Below are 21,065 nucleotides of genomic sequence, written 5' to 3'. Positions count from 1 at the left end.
CAACTCACCCAACCTAACTATGCCACTATTCATGTCGAATTTAAAAAACAAATACCAAAGACAATCTGATTTCTATTCTGGGTCAACACCATGCCGACAAAGCCAGGAATACACAGTAGCACTGTGCTCTACTACTTATTTGCAGTCAGGAGGGTTCCATCAACCACGAGCTGGGCTGACCTGAATAATGAAAGCTTACAACGTATGCACAGCCTTTGCTGGTTTGCAGTCACTAGCACTATTATACCGTTCAGTTGTGATGCCCGCTTTATGGAAAGTGCATGGACGCTTTCTCATTCCTCAGCTGGCCACTCTGTGTAAGCCGACGAAAAGCTATAAGGAGGATTTGCCTCATACTGCATTCGCCCTGTTAAAAAGCAATGTGATGATTGCAAAGAAAAAAAATAGTCTGGTGGATATACATAAATATTTATTATCAGATTAACTTCATTTTACTAGAAGTCTTTAAACAGTTTTTCTTTTTTTTTTCCCCAAAAATGTTGCATCTCTGACACAGTTGCTACTGTCATAGCTTCCCTGCACCGTGAACACACAGCTTACACTTAGATTCCAAAACAATCTATTCAACCTTCACCTTTAGTGCATACGGAGCTATTTAAAGATTGGTAAAAAGACCCTCCCCTTCCCCCTCCCAAATTAAGAGTCTGTTACAAAGAGATTTCATTACCAAAAAGTGAATATACAAATGCTAAAAAAAAAAAGCTGGCTTGAAAAAGTGATTTCAGAATTTACTGTACACATTGTAACAATTTATTATATAAGCTGCTTCTACATGCAAGCAGATCTTACATTTGGTGTAAAACATTTATACACATTCTTTACAATTTGTACATATTTAAATGGCTGTATCAAACAACACTGCGCTATGGAATTTTGGAAGCAAACAACTAAAATTGGGAGGAGAAAAAGACAAGGTTTATAAAAGGTGAACAAAACCCGTGACACTGAAAAGCATCTAGACTTAGGCTTCGTCTTGTTTGGTTTGGTTTCAGGTCATTCAGGCAGACCCAGATTTTCCTTCTAGCACACAAAAGTAACACCAATGCAAAACAGAATAAGGCAACTATTCAACCAGCAGACTGCACCCGTCGCTTAGAATGGCTTGTTGGTAAAATGCCTTTTAAAATTCTTTAATTTTTGCCAAAATTTTTTTTTTTTCTAGGCACATTTTAGCAAAAACCATATTTTTGTTTTCCTGCTTGCTTACGGCATGAAACTAATTACTGTAGTTGGTGCCCATTGTCAACAGGGTTGGTGGTGGCTTTTTTGTTTCGAAAAGCCCAGGCCTCAGATGATGTTTCAGGAGCATGAAAGAGGACGCTGGGCCATTTGATCGGAGATGATGACCACAGCACAGTTTGTGTGATAACTAATCACGTTGTTCAGTACTTTCGTCACCTTTTAGTTTGCATTAGAAGGTAACGAAAAGTTAACCCAAGCCAATAGCATACCGTACTACTACATGAAGACCTGAGCTGAGCTGGAATTTGGGGACTTCTACTAGTTTGGGTCAGATGGGGCAGTGTCCCCTCTGCTGAAACACTTCAGGCTCTCAGCGGGGTAAAAGGGAAGCTGGCCCTGTACAGCACTGAGGAACACCAGTGCCTTATGGCATAACATTGCGGGGGCGTCAAAGGGCTGCTATGGGAAACTGTTTTCCACACCTTCCTGAATGGCTCTTTCCTTGTTTGTACTTTGTCTTCTTACAGAGCGCATAGCGAGAGAGAGCGAGCCTGATGTAAGCTCTGAGGTGTTGTGCCACAAGTACAAGATTTAGTTAGAAGGAAAAAAAGAAAGGGAAGAATGAATGACATTTGCCAGAAGTCATAATGGGAGCAGTATGCCGTGGCTGCGTATGGGAAGCAAAACTTAGAACAAAGTGTTCGTTCAGGAGATTATCATGAACATGTACCAGAAACATACACGAATATAATTCCTCCTGGCTACTGAATCGCTACACAGCTGAACTGAATATAATTAGTATTAAAGTAATTTTACCAAGCTTGTCTGCTTTCCCACTTAAAAAAAAAAAAAAGATACACATTTGTAACTCTGATCTTCAGAGTTTTTGGAAGAACATCTGATAGATGCAAGTCTGCATGAAGTCCATGGCATTACATCTGTTTGATAATTTAGATCCCTATAACTGACAGCATTATCTAGCTGTTTTTATTTAAATAATGATACAAATGGGAAAGCATTCAAGATAAGAGAACCTCATCTTATGATTTAGGCTGATAAAGTAAAATTTTAAATAATTCTTTTTTCCTACAACTGATTTTTGTTGCTGTTAGGTTTTTGGTGGGGTTTTTTGGCTGGCAAACGCTAACATATTAGCATTGCCCCCAAATCAGAAAAGCACTTCGGAGTTTTCTTTCTTGTTGACTACTCCTTATTCTCTACATCACAGGAAAGCGGCTGAGTGCCTGCCTCAGCTTCTGTGCAATCTGAAACAAAGAAACAGAACATATTTAATATGTAGTCCCTTTACTAACACAGAAACATGATCGCAGGCTAAGAAATTAATTGTTCTTTCAACTTCTGAAAACCTGCATTTTTTTTCCTGCAGATTTGGTGTACGTAGGACTCTCAAAGCATTCCATTATAAAGACTCTTCTTCTGATATATAGGCTTTCTGCCCCGTTCATTTTGTTCTTTTACCACTCAGGTTGTGTTGGAGAAAGCATTGTAGGCAGGGATGTCATCCTGCCTGTTAGGTTATCTAGCACCGCACTATGCAGGAGGGCTACCGGAACACAGCCAGATTTTTCATGAAATCCAATTCCCTTCTGAAACAAGGCCACACATCAGAACAGAGCTCCTGGGCTCTCCCCTGTGCTGCGGTAGCCAGCAGCTCACACGTGAACATGGATCTGGTCCCTGTACTGGGCAACAGAGGATTGGTACAAGGAGACCGGTGAGGCTGCAACCACAAGAACTGGGACAGACTGGATAAGAGACTGAAAGAAGGTGAGGGGAAACCCATGCCTAACCCCATCAACTGTGTCAGAGAAACTGAGCAAGCTGATCTGATGTTCTCATCCACTAAAGGTACCTCTGAAGTCCCACAGGCACCTTTTATTGCTGTGAAGGGCAACAATTGCTTATATTACTTCTTTAAGTGAGAGAAGCCAAGTTCCAGCACACTCAAACTCATATGTTTTATCAGCATATCACAGCACAAAATTTGTTCTCCGGTTTCATTTAAAAAACCCCACAAGGGATACATGCATGAGAACAATGTTAAATGAGAACGAAGGTTGTAGGTCAAATGCTCAAAGTTAACTCCTAAATGAGTCACCTAAACCACTCTAGTCTCTCCCAGCCCACACTTGCATACATCAGGCTTTAAATCACAGAAGCTTCCCTGTGTCCTCCCATCCTATGGGAAGGAAGTTTTGTTCAAAATGGTTTATCATTGTATTTGGTGCTTACTGCATATCACAGAACTAAAGTTCTTTGCAGTCTTAGTACTGGCATTGGAAAAAAAAAATAAAAAAAAAATCAAGCTGTCAATGTTTCTCACTGTTTTTAGGTCCAATAGGTCTAACATGACATAGTCATCTACATAGGATGGTATCTATAGGAAAATATTATTTTAACTCATTCTTTGTGTGTGGGTTTGGGTTTTGTTTGTTTGTTTGTTTTTTTAAACACATACAGTTCTTCAAACATCTGCTTTTTCACACAAAAAGATGATGAAGAACTGCGAGTACTTCTTAAAAAAGCAGCCGCACAGTGTGTGTGCCAGGAAAAGGGCACTGAAGTTCTCCACCTTACCGTTTCATAAAACTGTGCCTGCTGCTCCAGATACAGACGAATGACACTGTTGTAGTCATAAATCCGGTTACTGTGGAAGTGATTCATCTCAGCTGCAATTAGACCCAGGAGGCAAATTATTTGAGCGCGCCATTCATAATTAGGAACAGTTTCACTCAGTTCAGGTTAGTTACTGCGCAACAAGCTCAGTGCCCAGCCCTGCCAGCACAGTTGCTGTTCTCATGCTTCCCCAGCTGTTCGTAAAATCGGTAGGGTGTCAGTCACTCACTGCTAGAGTACAGACACTGCCTGGATAAAGCCAGGCTCTTGTTTCGCTACTCAGGTGTACAAGGACTTGATAAAGAACACAAACAGGGTTTTGTCTTACTGAGGTAACTGCTCTTTCTTGAAGCGATTCCAACAGAATTTGGCTAGGACATTCAGATTTCCAAGGGTATAGATATCAACTTGTAAGCCACAGCTGTAAATATTTAGCTCAAAAAAAAAGATACAGCCAGTAGTGTTTGACCCATTCTTGACTAAGGCTGTTTCAGCAGAAGCCTGAGAAACAGCATTACTGAATCCATAACACCTTTCACCACTTTCTGCATCTCTTGCCAGATCACAGCTTATGGCTGAAATAAAAAGTTAAATATATTTTGAGATACCATTACAGGGAGAAGAAATATTCTAGATTGTAAAAGTCATCCTAGAGGTCTCTTCCATGATTACCACCTATACAGCACAGTCCTCTTGCATCATTGTGACCAGGAAGGGAGGAGCAGGGAGTTTTCTTGTTTGTTTTTAAAATCAATTTTGTGTGCTGCTCTGACTTGGTCCTGTAAAGTACTGAGTACTCTTGGGTTTAAGTCAGCTAAAAAAAAGGCAACTCCCCCTCAGCAATGAGTAGTCCCACTGAAGTCAGCAACAGGATGCACTTAAAGGCTTGATATCCTGCAGGACTGAGCCCTGACTCCTCACTTCCCTGGTTTTTCAAGTGTAGTGTGCTACATCTTGTATTTAGAGCATCTCTAACCTACAGAGGAAAAAGTTCATTCAAAGAACATCCGGGAAATAAACTCTTATCCACAAGAACATGAATCTCAACTGGATCATCTCTGACTAAACCATGAGTCAGAAAAACACTTCTGCATGCAGTGAACTGCTTCCTGCACAAGGCCCATACTTTTTGAGACATTATCACTTCAAAATGACAGAATCAGTCTGGGGTGGTTCGTTTGCTTGCTCATGTTAAATAGCATTTCCAAAACATGTATCTTTCGCAATAGCAATAAGAGATTTGAAAGAAAACAATAGACAAAATAACTGCAATTTTAGTAAAATCTAAGCAGGTCACAAGAAAAAAAAAAACAAACCACGTCTAGCTCTTATTATCATTCCTGGTAGAACAAAGATTCTCTTTCAAAGAGTGTTACTTCAGAGGTCTACAACATTGTCATTTAGCCCAAAATTTGGTTTACCTTGTAGTGCATAAGCCATGGTGCTCACACGTTTCACCATGTTCTGCTTGTCTTGTGGCGTTATTTTACTGGTTGCAACTAATTTATCACTTTCCTTCACTTTTTCTATTGCTCCCTGTAGAAACCAAACGCAAAAAGATTAAAAGAGTAGTCAACTTAAAGGTCTTTACAGTAATCTAAAATGCCACTGGCCACATTTTGAGCTTGCACACCTGTGTACACACTCAATGACCGATTCGGCCTTCCCACAATTTCACTCAAAGTTTATTATTTCACTCTATCGCTTTCGAGAGTCCTAACAGCTTGCAGAAAGTTCAAACACCCGCATGAACACAGTCATTAGGAAATTAAGTTTGGTAAAGGCCATAATACACCAGGATATATACAGAAAGGACAAAAGGACCAAGTTTCAAAACACAGCTGACCAACACAAAAGCCTCAAACGATCAAATGCCTGTAGAACCTTCTTTGCCCATTACACAAGATGAGATGACAAACTAATTTCCAAGAGACTACAACTCATTGCAATGCATAACTTCCGATTCAGGAAAATCCTTGTGTCACATCAACAACAAGCATAAAAAGAAACACCTCCCCCTTCACGATGTATTTGTGCCAAACAACATTCAAGAGAATCTATTTACACATCTTTTGGCAGTAGGCTTATGTTTCAAGTTTTAAAAACATTTCTTCTCCTTTTATGGTATTTTTCCCCAAGGATTCTGTGGGATGAGGGACCACAAGTATCCTGAAGAAAGAATACACAAATCTGACACGCTTTTATCTCTGTTACTCTCAGAAGTATGTTCTTGGTTTATTCATTTAACACTTCAAGTGGTAAAAAAAAAAAAGTACTTCTGTACTTGTTTAAAAATTCAAAATTTTTAGTTTCCTGAAATAGGTTACAGCAGGCACAAAACATAAGGAAAACTCTACAACAAAATAGCAGCAGAATATCCAAAACTAGATACAATGGCTAAATTTATTGTTTTATTATTTGATGGCTTTCATATCACAGAGAACACAGTTGTTTTCTTTTGCTGCTGGTGTTCTGTTGGGGTTCCCCCCCCGAAAAGTTAACCCTATTCTCTATTTTTTAATATTAAAGAAACTTCTAGGCAGTGCATGATTATTTGTCACATATTAGTAAGCTAGCCATGTAAGCGTACAAATTTTCCTACAATACTGGTATGGTTTAGTAACAACTACCACGTAAGATTGAAATACTACAAATTTACACTACTGCTATTCACCACACTGGGACATGAAGCTAACCTGAAGGAAGTAATGAAGATTCTAGTGCTCCACTATAGCAGAAAGTCATGATATTCTCAAATTTCTAGACAAGTTCTAGCTTCCCTCCCCCTCTAAGTATTTTTTGTTTTAAAAATCAACACGTTGGTTTCACAGAAGCTTGCAGTGTTTCTGGAAGCAGGGGCCAGGCTGCCGCACAGATGCGGTGCCCCATACCACCACTTTTGTTGCTGTAGTTGCTGTACTGCCCAATCTTTAAAAGGAAAGGCCCCTCACATACCTTATGAGCTCCTATGATGTCAGGGAAGCACCCAAGGAATCCCTTATATTCATGATTTGTTTCCATCAAAAAGTGAAGATCTTTCTTCGGCTAATCAACAAAGTGTAAGCATTAGTAAAAGTATCTGTGGCATATTAATATCACAGAAGAGAAACTAACTACGATGCCAAAAAAGGGTGAGGGGGAAAAAAGGGAAGGAAAGAAAAGGAAAAAAACCAACCCAAAATCTTAACTGTTTGTTGCAAGTTTTTCATATTTAAAAAGGTCCTTATTAAAATACAAGCTCTTTAGAGTAAGGCACTGAGCACCAGTGAGCAGATGCCTCTGTTCTTTGTTTTACTCAACACTGCCTTATGAAGTGAGGGGTTTTGCCTCAAGCTTTCACCAAAGAGGAGTTACCAGTACAAGCTCATTGCATATAGAGACATGGACGTGCACAGCTGCATCTCCTTAGTCACAGACCTGGAAAGCTGTTTTAAGAACTTCCAGACTCAACCTCGAGATCAAGAGGATCTGCGTTTTGGAGACTTAAGGTTAATACATGAAACATCAATTTATGACTTGACTACCGACACCAATCAGGATTTATTTAAGCTAGATTTTTACTAAAGCGGACAATTGCACGTCAAGAAAATTAAACGCAGCATGATCTGGATCCTGTAGACATTTGGGGAATGCAGGGGGAAGGTATAAACTGCCTCCTTGATTAAATCTCATTCTTTTGTATCAGTAATGAAGACAGCTCACTGACACCAGAAAACAAACACATTTTAAAGATGAAGTAATGATTTTAGTATTTTAGAAACCAGAATGTGAGCTTCCTGATCCAAGATAAACAACCCTCCGACCACATCCCCTCTAAGCTGACACACAGTAGGAAAGAAGATGAAATACATTTAAAAGTATTAATAGTAATGTCATTTTATTGGGCTGCAGCACTAGCAGTTATGTTTTAACGGAAAAGAATAAAAGAAAACTCAGAAGTGGTCCCAATAGGTGATACGTTTGTACACACTACGCCAGTGCATTCATAAGGCTCCTACCTGATCTGCTACAAGACTGGCGATTTCTTCATAGGTTTTTCCTGCTTCTGTTATTGCTCCATTGAGATCAGATTCTCCTAAAAAGTAAATATCAGTGTTCAAATTACAGTAAGTCAATTACAGTAAGAAATTTGCCTTGATTCAAGGGAAATTTCTAAAAGAGCCAATTTTACAATAATAAATGCCTAGTCATCCTTTTATAACCAGAGTAATAAGAAAGTTAGAAAAACATTAATGGTTTTTATACCATTAAAGAAGGAAAACTCTGAAGATCTTGCAGAAAATGAATGCTAAAGGGACCACATGAACACTGTTCTATCACAGTACTAGCACTATTCGCTTCCACATTTCGTAGTTATACGTAGTTTAAATACACATGGGGCAGCAGGAAGCCTACCAAAATGGGAGGGAAAGGAGAACGAGGAGGGTGACACCAGAAGATGGACTAACAAAGTTGAAGAGACACCTGCTGTTCTGATTTTTAATAAGTGATTTTCATACCTGGTAAGTGGTAAGTTCTCCACGATGCCCTACAGAGCAGTGATGCTAGCCCTAAGCTCTCCAACAGTCCTGGACCACAACTGGTAGAAATTCAGAGAAGCAGAAGGAGGCCCAACCAGCTTTTTTCTTTGCCAATGAGATTTTCTGGCCCTTTAGGGAACTCTTGGATAATATTTACAAGCTCTGTAAGAATTGCTGCTTTTGAGAGTGATTTTCTAACTTTCATCATCATATGAAATAGATAAAAGGGCCCCACAAACTACACTTAAAAGTACAGACATCACCACACATCCTAAACTAGACAACACCACGAGTGCTCACAACACTGTATTAGTAGCAGGACTCGGCTACGTGCGACAAATATGGAAGCAAGGCTTACATTCTTGGGTTTTTTCATGCCACTTCACCTTCCCAAAACACCACAGGTTTTTTTTTCCCATCCTTTTTAGCTTGTCCAAAGCATGTAGTCAACAGTATGGAAAGCAAATTGAGGTAGAGAAAGGGGAAGGTATAATTTGCAGATACTGAATTTTAGTTTAATAAAAAATGACTTTTCTCATCCTTTCAGTCATGTCTTGATACTAGGTAGCAGTTAGTCTTTTATGAACATTTTGTTTTCACTCTGTAGACATTAATTTTCAATTAAGTCACTGATTACCAAACATTGATTTCATTAATGATTAATTTGAACATTAAAGTATCTTCTTTTACTACAACATATGGACTAATCTATGTTAGAGATTTATTAGATAGGATTCCTTCATTTTAGCATGTCCTAAAGGAAACAAGGTACTGACTGAACGTTGCTTCAGTTCTATCAATCGATTCTTACTTTCCATTAGACTGCTTTCATAAAGCCAAAAGCTTTAAGGGAAAGCTACTGATCCTAAGAACTAGTAAGTTTAGCAACACAAACACTGCTAAAGAAATAGTTTTCTCCTATTTGAGCCTGTCTGGATACAATAAAAACAAAACCAACATGAAATCCCATTGTGAGGGCTAAGAGCTACACCATTCAGGAGGTATTTTCACATTGTTTTAAAACAATAGAATTCAGGGAGATCAGTTTCATTATTTCAGGTAGACTTAATTTCATTATTTCAGAATTCCCCATGTCTGCTCAGAAGTAACCTTAAAGCAACTGCTGCTTAGGCAGCCGATTCCTCAATTTTGGGACAAAACGTGGTTTGGCTTTAGAGTCAGAAGCCAGGTTGGTCTAGATGTTACTGTTCATTTCATAATGCCATAAAAGACGATGACTTTTCCTATCTGAGCAAAAAGAAAGAAGAAGAGTATGTATATTTGAGTAGAAAGTCCTCCCTTTCTGTGCAGAACTCAAAGGACCTTCACAGATCGGAGCTGCAAAGAATCTAGACAAACCCTCCCAACACCGATCCTCTTTCATCTGGGGGCAGCAGGGCGCAAAGCCAGTTTGCAGAAGGCACAGCGTGCACTAAGAGCTTCTACTACTAGCAGAGGCATTCACGTTCCTCCAAAAGTAGGCCCAAGGGATAGTATATTTAAAAGTTGTTCCAGACAGTAGATCCTGACAACAGACAGGCACACAAGTGACAGAAGTGTGTCTGCAGCTCCTCACACCGCATCCTTCTCTTCTACAATCCTTTTCAGGTAGTGCCAGGGCAGCCTTGAAGAGTCAGATTTCATCTCTCAACTGCCGCATCCTCCAGCTTCCAACACCCGTTACCAGCAGTGTCGTGCCATGCTCAGCTGGTCGCTCCTTACGCCAGGCCACCTTAACAGAGATCCCACATGCTCCCTCAGAGTAACTTCAATTCCTGCAGCAGATTGCTCCCAATCACCGTTGTCAGCATGGATTTTGGTCAGAGTTTTGTTCCTTGGACAAGGCCAAGTTTCCAGCATTCTCAGCTTCTGAGCTGATGTGAAGCTGGGAACAGGCTTCTTAACTCAGGCCGTGAAAGCTGAGCTGGATCCCAGTGCAAAGATACACCAGGATGTCACGGGTTCTTGAATCAATGGAAAAGCAGAAAGCCCCATATGATGCTGACATTTGTAACAAAATTAGGGCAGTGCGCATTACATATAGCCCATGAGAAACAGGGAGGGCTTAAAAGCATTGACTAAAGACAGCTGTAGAAAGACCAGTTAAAGTGGCCAGTAATATTCTATAGATATTTTAACCCAACCACGAGGAGAAACTGATATTTTCATTGATTTACAGGCCTGCATGCTGTCATAGGGAGATGCAGAAAGATGTAAAACTACGAGGAGTCCTTTGGAGATGTTTAGCAGAGCATCTGTTAGCAATTCAACTGCTCGGTAAATGCCAGTGATTATCTCCTGTGAGGGAATACACCAGGCATGCTGAGGGAACCAATAATCTGTAAGGCTTGACTGGGGCAGCAGAATCTTTGTTAGCCAAGAACCGGTTTTGTTTTCTTTTCTTTCGAAGCATGTTTTAACAGAATCCAGGAGTAGGAAAAAGATCAAGTTTGATGTACTAGGGAACTACTTATACCAAGATTTTTCTTGACAAGTACACCTCAGACTGATAACGTTCACAGGCAGCTTGGAAGGCAAGACGTGCCTGCCTGTTGCTAGCTGGCAGGATAGTGAAACTTGCACGCAACTGCCTAACAAAATTCCTGAGGGGTGACATAGGATTAGGAGATCTTACTATGGTTGAATGGCATACCACAGCCATTCATGTTTCCTTAATACAGGAGAAAGACTCGCCTAGATTTGGCACCGCAAAAGAGAAGCCATGCTATTTAAAGCTGCGTTAACTTAAGAGCATCGTATGACGCAGCAAGACAGGCAATGTAGTGCCAGGCTGCAAGACACTTCCAGGCATATTCTGGAACTGTCCAATATGCGTTCTTGGACCAGGATCATATCAAAGCATGTGTTCTTAAAACTGATTGGACAGTACACAGGCCTATGGCCAAGTTAAATGAGAACTTCTCAATGTGTCCTTAATAGTTTTAAAGGTACCCCTGCCTCTGCAAATATGGGGGACACATTCCTAGTATGCATTGTGGCTGGCAACTAATTGATAAGGCTCACTCTGCAGCATGAGAAAAAGAGCTTGGGTGAATCAACTTGCCTGGTGCAACCTTACACATTTTAGGCTGGAAATCAGAAGAGAAGGCAGTAGACATTCACCACTCAGAATCATAGAATGGTTTGGGTTGGAGGGGACCTTTAAAGATCATCTAGTCCAACCCCCCTAATAAGGCTTTGCAGAGCAAGCAGGGCTGATGAAAGAGGTAAGGACAGTAGATACATCCCATCCTAACTGTGCAAATGAACCAACTAACAGTGTATTCAGTATGTCCGAAGCCAGTAGCTGGAAAAGTTCACATCATCAAATCCATTGTTGCAATCTTCAGTGGCCTATATGCTCAAACTTCCAGAACTCAAGTAAAAAAACAAAAAACAAAACCAAAACCAACAAAACAAACAAAAAATCCCCAAAAACCAAACACAAACACCCCCGCAATTCAGCTCCCAACAGAAACTGAACTGAGTGCCATTAAGTACGGCTGAAGAAGCAATTCCTCTTTACTGATAGTCAAAAAAAAATCATACCCTATACTCAGCCTAACTGTACCTCTTCATTTGGAGGAATGTGCCTTCTTTTAAATACTGAGATCAGGAAAGCCACGTCCTATCAGTTTAAATCCAGGTGCTTACATCTCTTGCAGAGAGTCTGCTTAATCCACAGACCTGTATCACAGGCAACCATCAAATGAAATTGTACACAACAGCAGGCAGGACAGAGTAAAGGCAGCAGTGATGAAGACGTTTAAAGAAACATATGCACTGCACTTTCTCTCTCTTCCTGGGAACTCAAATCAAAAAGCAAAGAATCCCATTTATTATTAATTCTGAAAAAATACACCGGTGTAGCAGTTATTAAACCCAGCATAATATACAGAATAAGGACAAAGGCATCAGTGGGAAATGCATTTTCCTCAGCAAGATACTAGGGTGCAACCAGGTACAACTGGGCAAACAGCAAAGAGAAACATCCTTGCCTTGTTCCCAAGCATGATGGGATCTAATTTTTCATACCATTCGAAGATGCTGGAAATCAAATTGAAGCTTTCCTTCGTAAGGTCGATCTGCAATTTTGCATCCTAGCTTTAAGCCATATTGTTTTCCTTTTACCCTGGCAAAACAATGTGTGCTATAGTTCTTGCAATTCTTAGTCCTTTCTCATGAATTCTTGTTACAGATTATATCTGGCTAGGATTTAGTTTTCTAACCCATGCTAAGAGTATATAACTATGCAAATCCCCTACTTGGTTCTCACACCCAAAAGTAACGTTTTAGGCAATATCCTATGTTCCAATTTTAACTAAGCAGTCATCCAGCAGGGCACAAGCAATCCAGGAGGTTCCTGGAATGCGTTGATGATGATAACTTCCTTCTCCAAGTGATGGAGGAGCCAACAAGGAGAGGTGCTATGCTGGACCTTGTTCTCACCAACAAGAAGGGGCTGGTGGGGAATATGAAGCTCAAGGGCAGCCTTGGCTGCAGTAACCATGCAATGGTGGAGTTCAAGATCCTTAGAACAGCAAGAAGGGGGCACAGCAAACTCACTACCCTGGACTTCAGGAGAGCAGACTTTGGCCTCTTCAGGGACCTGCTGGGTAGACTACCATGGGATAAAGCCCTGGGGGGAAGAGGGGCTCAAGAAAGCTGGTTAATATTCAAGAATCACCTCCTCCAAGCTCAGGAGCGATGCATCCTGACAAGCAGAAAGACAGCAAAAACCACGAGGCCTGCATGGATGAACAAGGAGCTCCAGGACAAATTCAGACACAAAAAGGAAGCCTACAGAGGGCAGAAGCAAGGACAGGTAATCTGGAAGGAATACAGAGAGATTGTCTGAGCAGCCAGGAATCAGGTCAGGAAAGCCAAAGCCCTGACAGAATTAAGTCTGGCCAGGGACATCAAGGGCAACAAGAAAAGCTTTAAGGTCCCCTCCAATCCCAAACATTCTAAGAATCTATGATCCTGTTGAAGTATAGGATAAAAATGACAACAAACTACAGGGACTACACCTATTTCCAAAGTTTCCAGCAGCAGAGAACCCGAATTTCAGGAGTGGTTGCATTTTAACACATGGTTTATGGGGCAAAAAGCTTTGAGAGTACAAAGCAAGTGACAGATAAGTAGTCAGACTAAGTACTGGTCAACTACAAGTCCTAAAATGGAAAGATTTTTAGGAAGCCTCTATGCTATAACATTTAAGGTTTTAGAATGGAGCAATTTTGCTATTAAGTCTAGAAAAAAAGAAAAAATATTTGACATGAGAATCCCAGAGAAAATAGACTCAATCTTCTTCTGGGTTATGAGGAAATATTTTCCAGTTACCTTGAGAACATCAGCAGAACTTAACATACTAAAGCAGGATTTCAAGTTTGGCCTAAAGACTACATTTTAGGAGAACTTCAAGCAATTAATGCCCTCCTTTTCCCTCCCACAACTTTTATACCTAACATGACAGGCTCTATTTAGCCTCTTTAAGAAGAAGGAAAGGTGAAGGACAAGAAAAGGCTACAGTAGCCAACCTTCCAGCCCACATAATAGTATACAAAAATCTTGTAATAAGTTTTATATCCTCATGTGGAGTTACTGTTTCATGAAGTAAGTCACACAATAGTTCTACAACATTTTCAAGCCTGCATTTTCTCCCCTTTCCTTTGATATCACAAAAAAAAATGCTACAGCATGTTTTGTCAATCAGGTCAGCAACCAGATTATATATTAATGAGATCAAGCTAAACTCCACCAGCACCACCACCCCACCACATGATTATACAGTGAGAGAAAAGAAGATTGCAAACTAGAATAGGAAAACCCTATAACACAGGGAAATGAGAATCATGTTTGACATCTAAATTTCAAAGAGGAAAGCATTAAGATTTTTGGCAAAAAAATATAGCATGATGTAATTAAAATATCTTTTGTTAAGTAAAGTACAAATGAAACTACAGAAGTACCTTGGTATCCGCTAGTGCTGAAGACCAGTGCCAGGCTCTGCAATGCTTTTCCTATCTTCTGGTACTCCTTGGGTAGTGCTGAAAGTGGGAAAAGGATGGGGAACAGAGGGAAACAGAAGCAAAACCCCACAAGGGTAAGTGAGACTAAATCTGCAGCATTCCAGAACTTGATAGAAGCAGATGTCAAAACCAACTAGGTTTTACATTTCCTCTAGTGAAGCATTTACAATCACATTCTTACCCCCTCCCCTGCTACAGATGTTCCAAAACTGGACAAGGGAATTGCAATCTGGATTCTTGAAAGCCACAAACAGTTGGGGAAAACAGTGTGTGACTGCTATTAAAAAAAAATAACAATAAAAAAAATCTCACTGCACTCCTAGCTCAGTCCTCCTATGCATACAGTGAGATTCCCACCCTGCCCTGCCCTGCCCCCCCCCCCACCCCCCCCCCCCCCCCGCCCTTATGAACAGACTTTATCCTCCTGGGGGTGTGTGGGGTGGAAGTGCTGCTGTGATACGGAGAGTAAATCTATATCAAAGAGGAGATTATTATACAGACATATAGTACCTAAACTCTCCTCAAATAATGAATTTTATATTTAAAGGTGCTATAAACCAAGATTATCCAGGGATTAAAACGGATGCAAGTATCTGAATAATGAAATTAGTTTTTATGATTTATTTATTGAAAATGTATGCATAAATTACTTCCTCACAATGAAGTCAATAAGCTGTGATTTGTGAGCGCCTTCATTATTAACACTTTGAATACCACCACCCCAGAGGCCTAAAAAGCAATCTGAAAAGGGAAAGCAATTTTATAAACTACCTATGCTAGCAGGAAAAAAAAAAAAAAACACAACACCAAAACCAAACTAAACAAACCAGAACAAGTAAATGTGCTTTTTTTGTTAAATAGTTGCATTCAGAGGGTACACTGCCCAGATAAATAGCAGGTTTTTTATTTGCTCTAGCATCCCAAACAATCTGATTTTCACACAGGAACCCCTTTGTGTGGTAAAAAACCACCACAAAAGACAAAAAAACCAACCCCCCAAACTGCATAATTTTATTGGTTATCTTTCACCAAGTTCTTGCCCAGAAGTTAGATTATTTATGATAACTGGTATTTCTTTTAAAACAGGTACCATTCAGAGTACTAAAGTTTTGTTACCAGCCACTAACTTGTTACTAAATCCCCAGTGGAAACTTCAATGAAGAACATTTCGTTTCTTTTCACTCTTCACTTAAGAAGTTTCCACTGTCATTTTAAATATCTTAGAATGGAATGCATGTAACTATTGCTCAGGAAGTGCCAAAAATACTTCTGACTAGGAGTTGGGACTGGAGCTGACAGGAAACTTAAAACCTAAGGGACTACTGAAATTCTTCAGTTTTGCATGTCCTGATGCACCAGACTCCCTTTTCTATTCAGTATGAATGTCTGGCAAGTTAAAAGTTAAAATTTTCAACACAATCATATGTGAGTTACTATGTTTATGCTAAGTAATTGATAGTTGTAAGAATTGTAAGAGTCATTTCATACCTAAAGCAGTAGTGTCAAAAGTTTAGGGAGATCTTAGCAGTGAACAAAATACCGAATTTCTGCTGAAAGCAAAAGTCACAGCCAGCCCTTTAACTATGGCTGTTTTTATCATTGCTTCTGTACTGCAAAGCAACACTGTTTTTCTGGTCTCTTCTGAGCAATGTTATTCCTTCCCTCGCCTTCCGCTTACCCCTCAGTATCATTTCCTAGTGAAGTGAAATCCGTACAATGTTACAGCTGTGTCCTGTGTTAGCCTATTTTTGACTAGCAGGATGGTCAGTGTGTATAGAAGGAAACCCTCTTATTCAAAGTGGGGAAACATTAAATAATTTAGATTTCTATTCTATTTAGATAGATACACTAAGGTCTAACGTAATCACTACGAGAAAAGACTGGGCTTCTATACTTCCCATTCCCTCCAGTCAGCCCCAGATACTGAACTGCAGTGTTAGATTCGAAAGCAGCAAAGTAGTAACTCAGAAGAGTACTTAATCTCAAGTCTGGGGACAATGTTTAGGGTTTGTTTTTTTTTTTTTTTTTTAGGAATTAAAAAGAGAGGGGGAAAAGAAAAAGGAAAGAAAAAAAATTGGAAGAGATTTATGTGATAGGTCTTTGGTCGCCAGCCACTACAGCCTGCCCTGAAGTGTTTCTTATTATGATCCTCAGCTGTAGTACCTGCTTCCTTTCAATAGCTGCCTTGTGGTGGCCACAAACACTGAACACTGCTGTGGACTAGGAAATTAGAGCCCAGGCAGAGTCATAGGGACTTGGTGTGAAGTTCTGCAACCCTAAATATCTGTGGGAAGGAAGAAACAAGATAGGAGAAAAAGAATTGGGCTAAAGATTAAGTTAGAATCAAGTTGGTTTTTCTTTTCTTTTTTTTAAACTCATTTCATCTTTAAATCACTCCTCCTGGCATGCAAGAATCCTAAATAAGGGGTTAATAAAATGCAATCACTTATGATTTCATCAAATAGACAGGCCTACTTTGCGCACATCACTAAAATACAGATAAATGACAAATATATGAGAACAGGTCCAACAAAGGCTTTAGCTGGATTACTTGAATTAACTTTCAATATTTTTGAACCTATACAGGGACCAGCTATTTCTGGTATGAGAGAAAGAAAAAAACCCAAACAAAACCACAAGCAAAAAATTTGCACAATTTATACTCTCAGACACTGAAAGCAGCCAGAATGCCATACAATTCTCATGATAATTTAGGATTTCCTTTAGTTTTAAGATGTGCCTTAAACTATAAACAACAAAAACGCTGTCAAAAAGACCCACAGAGAAAAGCAACACAGAAATGACTGCTGAGTTCAAAAGCGACACTTACGCCCTGTACACCTCTTCCAGTGCTCTTGTCCTACTGTCAGCAGCTCTTTAACTCCATCGTCCATTGCTTTGGTGAACCTACCCACTGCATCGCATTTCTGTTCTCTGTGGCATTTGGAAAAAGCAAAACCAAAAAGCATTTAACAGATGCATTACGCTAACTTTAAATTCAATACTGAAGTGTTCAGTAGTGTCAACTAGGTCTTTAAAAAAATAAATCTGAGAAATAAAATTTCTTGAAATCTCTCTGCCATTTCACTGGGGTCAGAATTTCCCTCTTTAGATACAGGCATTTTTACCCCTCTGTTAAACACATGGTACTGAACCATCATTCTTACTATAGTTAGATACATTCAAAAAAAAAGCTACTAGCTAAATATCCTCCTCAATGAAATCAAATAATAACAGAACAGCAAAATATGATTTGAGGAAAATGCATCCTTAGAGCACTTAACACAAACAGAAGTATCCCACATTGACAGGAAATTAGATGTTACAGTAACAGAAGTAGCAAAATTCATACAACAATGAACACATATAAAGAAAATAATTGTTCCAGACATTTTAATAAACATCTAAAGGAGGTGAAAAATTAATATAGCAGTTCTTCTAGGGAAATATATAGGCTTATCTTTATATTATATTGACGATACCATTGTGTTCAGTTATGCTACAGAGAGAGAAAAAAACCCAGAAAACCCCAGTGATACTCAGAAGAGAATTCTGAATTAGTATGTGCCTTTTACCCCTCCTTAAGCATGTTTTAATGTAGCTACCAAAGCTTTCCATTAACATCGCACTGCATACACAGCAATACTTTGTGAACTCTACAAAAGAAAACCAGACACAGATTTTCTAATTTTCAATGAGAATTATTCAAACTGCATCAGATCTTACAAATGCTTTTAGCCAAGACCTGTACGAGACAGCTCTTGCAGCAAGACAGCCCTAAGCAACTCCCCAGAGCCAGGACTGCACTCCAGCTGTGGCCCAACCACCTGTGGCATCCACCTCCCCACCACCACCTCCCTTCTCAGCTGGAAACCCTACCTGAAGAGTTACTTGCACAGAAACAGGACCTGGGTTTCCAAGAGGCACTTACTCCCATTTTCCAAGTAGCAAACCATCCTTTAATTTTCCCATCTTCATAGTCTTACGATCACAGCAAAAGTTCATGAACCAGCACAGGGTTACTGTCCTTTGATCAAAACCAGGGTGACACAGGACTGCCAAAGTACTAGCAGAATTGCTTCAGTAAAGCGTGTCTTCTCACTGAATAACCTAAGAACTATTCAACAGTCTGGTTTGTCCACTTACAGGAGTAATGGCTTTCAAGACTGTGTTCATACACACTTGTAACAGCACTCCAAGACATTCCCAGGCACTGGAACACGGTGTGGATATCTGAGGTGTTACAGACACCCCGGCAATGCTTTGAGATAGGTCCCCAGAACCACTCCAGGGTGCCAGCCCCAGCCCGGGAGCTAATACCCTCTGGTGAGCATTCCCCACAGGGTGCTCACCTGCCCTCACCCTGTTTGGGGACACTGTTTAGCAGACCATATACTGGTCGTTCCCTGACAGAGTTCTGTACATAATACAGACTCACTCTCTCCTGCGCTCTATGTACAAAATCCTCCCTCTCGTTCACCCTTTCTTCTGTATCACTGGGATCTATATATAACACATCACTTAAAAGTTGTCAAGTTTGAAATCCTCATGTTGGAAGTGGATGTAACCTAAAACATCCATCTTTTTTACTAGCACAGAACTGCTACCACACAGCTATTACATACATCTTAATATGCACTGCATCACTTGAACAGTCTATGCTGGGATATTTGCAGATGTAGGTACACTGCTGCTTTGCTACTACAAACTTCTGTCTAGTTTATCCACAGCTTCAGACAAAACATTATCCAAGTTTGTGTTCTACAACAGCAAGCAAGGCATGTCATGCATACTACGTATCTTCTACGATAAATGATTAAGCCTAAAGGAGTGAAATAAAGGCTGCAGCACAAACCCAGTCTTTCACTCAATGAAACCCAAAGGTCTAACACCAAGAGAACTACACATAAAAAAGTGTACGTATATATAACATAAACATAGTAAATACATCCATTTGCACTTCCAGAAGAATACTCCAAAAATGTAGTAACCCATTTAAAATGAAATCTGATAATTTAAGTCACTTTTTTTTAATAGCTTTCCATGGATTCCAGATATTAGAATCATACTGTACGCGCATTACATACAAGTGCTTTACAGAAACGTTGTTTTCCTTGATGGTCCACCTACAGTTATCCTAAGCTACTTGGTAAGTCTAGCACACTTTGGAACTGTTCACAATTGAAGGATTAAAGATCAAAATATATTTCCATAGCAATATAAAACACAACTCCATAGGATCTGCCAGTATTCTATCTTGTCAACTAGTTTTGCATAAATCATTTTAGGATCAGCATTCAGCCAGTGCTGACCCAGAAGCCAGAGACACAACATGGAGTTCAACCAAGTTGTGTTTGTTTTGCCTTTTTTTTTTTTTTTTGGGGGGGTGGCAGATATGAAAAAACTCATATTCAAACGATTTTTCAGCTCTGCCTTGATGAACACCTCTTCAAGTCCATGAATATATGTGCACACCTATTATTCTAGTATCTGTGTTATATCCAGACGTATGTCTATGCAAAGAGAAACCACCTTACATTTCTACCATGTCCAAGTCAGGAGCTTCTGGTTCCATTGTAGAAAAGATCATGACTCCTACAGTTTCATCTTTTTCTGCCTTCCGCTTTCCAGTTTTCCACTCCTTGAGGAAAGAAAAGAAAAAAAGAAAAAAAAAAGATGAAGTTTGACAACCACTGTTCATGCATCTTGAAGGGCATGTACTTAAGCAGTGAATGAAATGTTTAGGAGAACAGTTGACCAACAGACCACCCATAAATTAAAACTATTCAAATGAAAGTTTCAGTGGGAACAAGGTTTCTTAAAGTTTTCCTCCCTCCTCCTTGTGCACTCTGTTTTCTAGATTCTGGGGTCAACAGACCCTTCTCGTACATTACTGAAATACAGTGAGAGCGCAATTACATTCAGCCATTTCTGTACATGTGATAGTGCTGATACCAGAAGCTACTCAAGATCATGAGACTATTATGCAATTGCCATACTAAGTTCTTAGTGGGAGCAGATAAAAAGGTTAAAAATTCCACATGTATTGCAACATCTGTTCTGTTTATATCAGTCCATAAGTTAGATACTAAGAACCACTGACTAGCTAGTACAATTACACAACTCTCCACTGGCCACCCAAATAGCGCTTCACTAGGACTGCTACTTACTATGTTATTAAGCCTCTACTCAGCATCACAGAATCATAAAGTAATTCTGGTTACAAGTGGCCGCAGGAGGTTTGTAGTCCAACCTCCTACACAAAAATGGTCAGATGTGACCCTAGTTACTCAGGCCTTTATCCAGTCTGGTCTTAAAAACCTCCAAGGATCATTTACTTTTTCAGCGAAGTCTATGTGTATTCCGAAGTATGACTCTTTTGAAAAGAAAGCAGCAGAGTTCTCCTGTTTACTTCCTCATTGGTAGATACCCAGATTACTAACACAGCTGGAGCTCAGTCATGAAGAAGCTATTATTTACTGAAGGTGAAGATATTAAAGCCTCTTAAAAAAGCACAAGAAAATGCTGGGGTGGGGGACATGGGAATAAAAAAAGGTCTGGTTATATCAGGAAAGACTGCAGCATAATGCTAGTACAACCCAGACCTGTGAAAATTGTGGTTTTGAAGGTGGGGGGTTGTTTTTCAATACGATACAGGATCATACACATCCCA

The 21,065-nt window shown here is 39.8% G+C and overlaps 1 protein-coding gene across 1 annotated transcript in view; it reads right to left on the bottom strand.

Moving 5' to 3' along the window:
- Positions 1–1,167: 1,167 nt before the first annotated feature.
- SNX9 (sorting nexin 9) overlaps positions 1,168–21,065 on the bottom strand; it is a 58,775-nt gene continuing 38,877 nt past the window's right edge. The window contains exons 12-19 of the mRNA XM_086460435.1: positions 19,930–20,033; positions 17,223–17,326; positions 14,333–14,410; positions 7,839–7,915; positions 6,796–6,885; positions 5,262–5,376; positions 3,802–3,893; positions 1,168–2,468 (exon numbers count right to left, since the gene is read on the bottom strand). Of these exons, the coding sequence (XP_086316561.1) occupies positions 2,421–2,468; positions 3,802–3,893; positions 5,262–5,376; positions 6,796–6,885; positions 7,839–7,915; positions 14,333–14,410; positions 17,223–17,326; positions 19,930–20,033 (708 nt within the window). The 3' untranslated portion in view covers positions 1,168–2,420. The remainder of the gene's footprint in view (positions 2,469–3,801; positions 3,894–5,261; positions 5,377–6,795; positions 6,886–7,838; positions 7,916–14,332; positions 14,411–17,222; positions 17,327–19,929; positions 20,034–21,065) is intronic.

This window comes from Leptosomus discolor, chromosome 2 (assembly GCF_034619465.1).
Source record: "Leptosomus discolor isolate bLepDis1 chromosome 2, bLepDis1.hap2, whole genome shotgun sequence".
In the NCBI taxonomy this organism is placed as follows: domain Eukaryota; kingdom Metazoa; phylum Chordata; class Aves; order Leptosomiformes; family Leptosomidae; genus Leptosomus; species Leptosomus discolor.
This window is presented reverse-complemented; position numbering and strand designations above follow the sequence as displayed.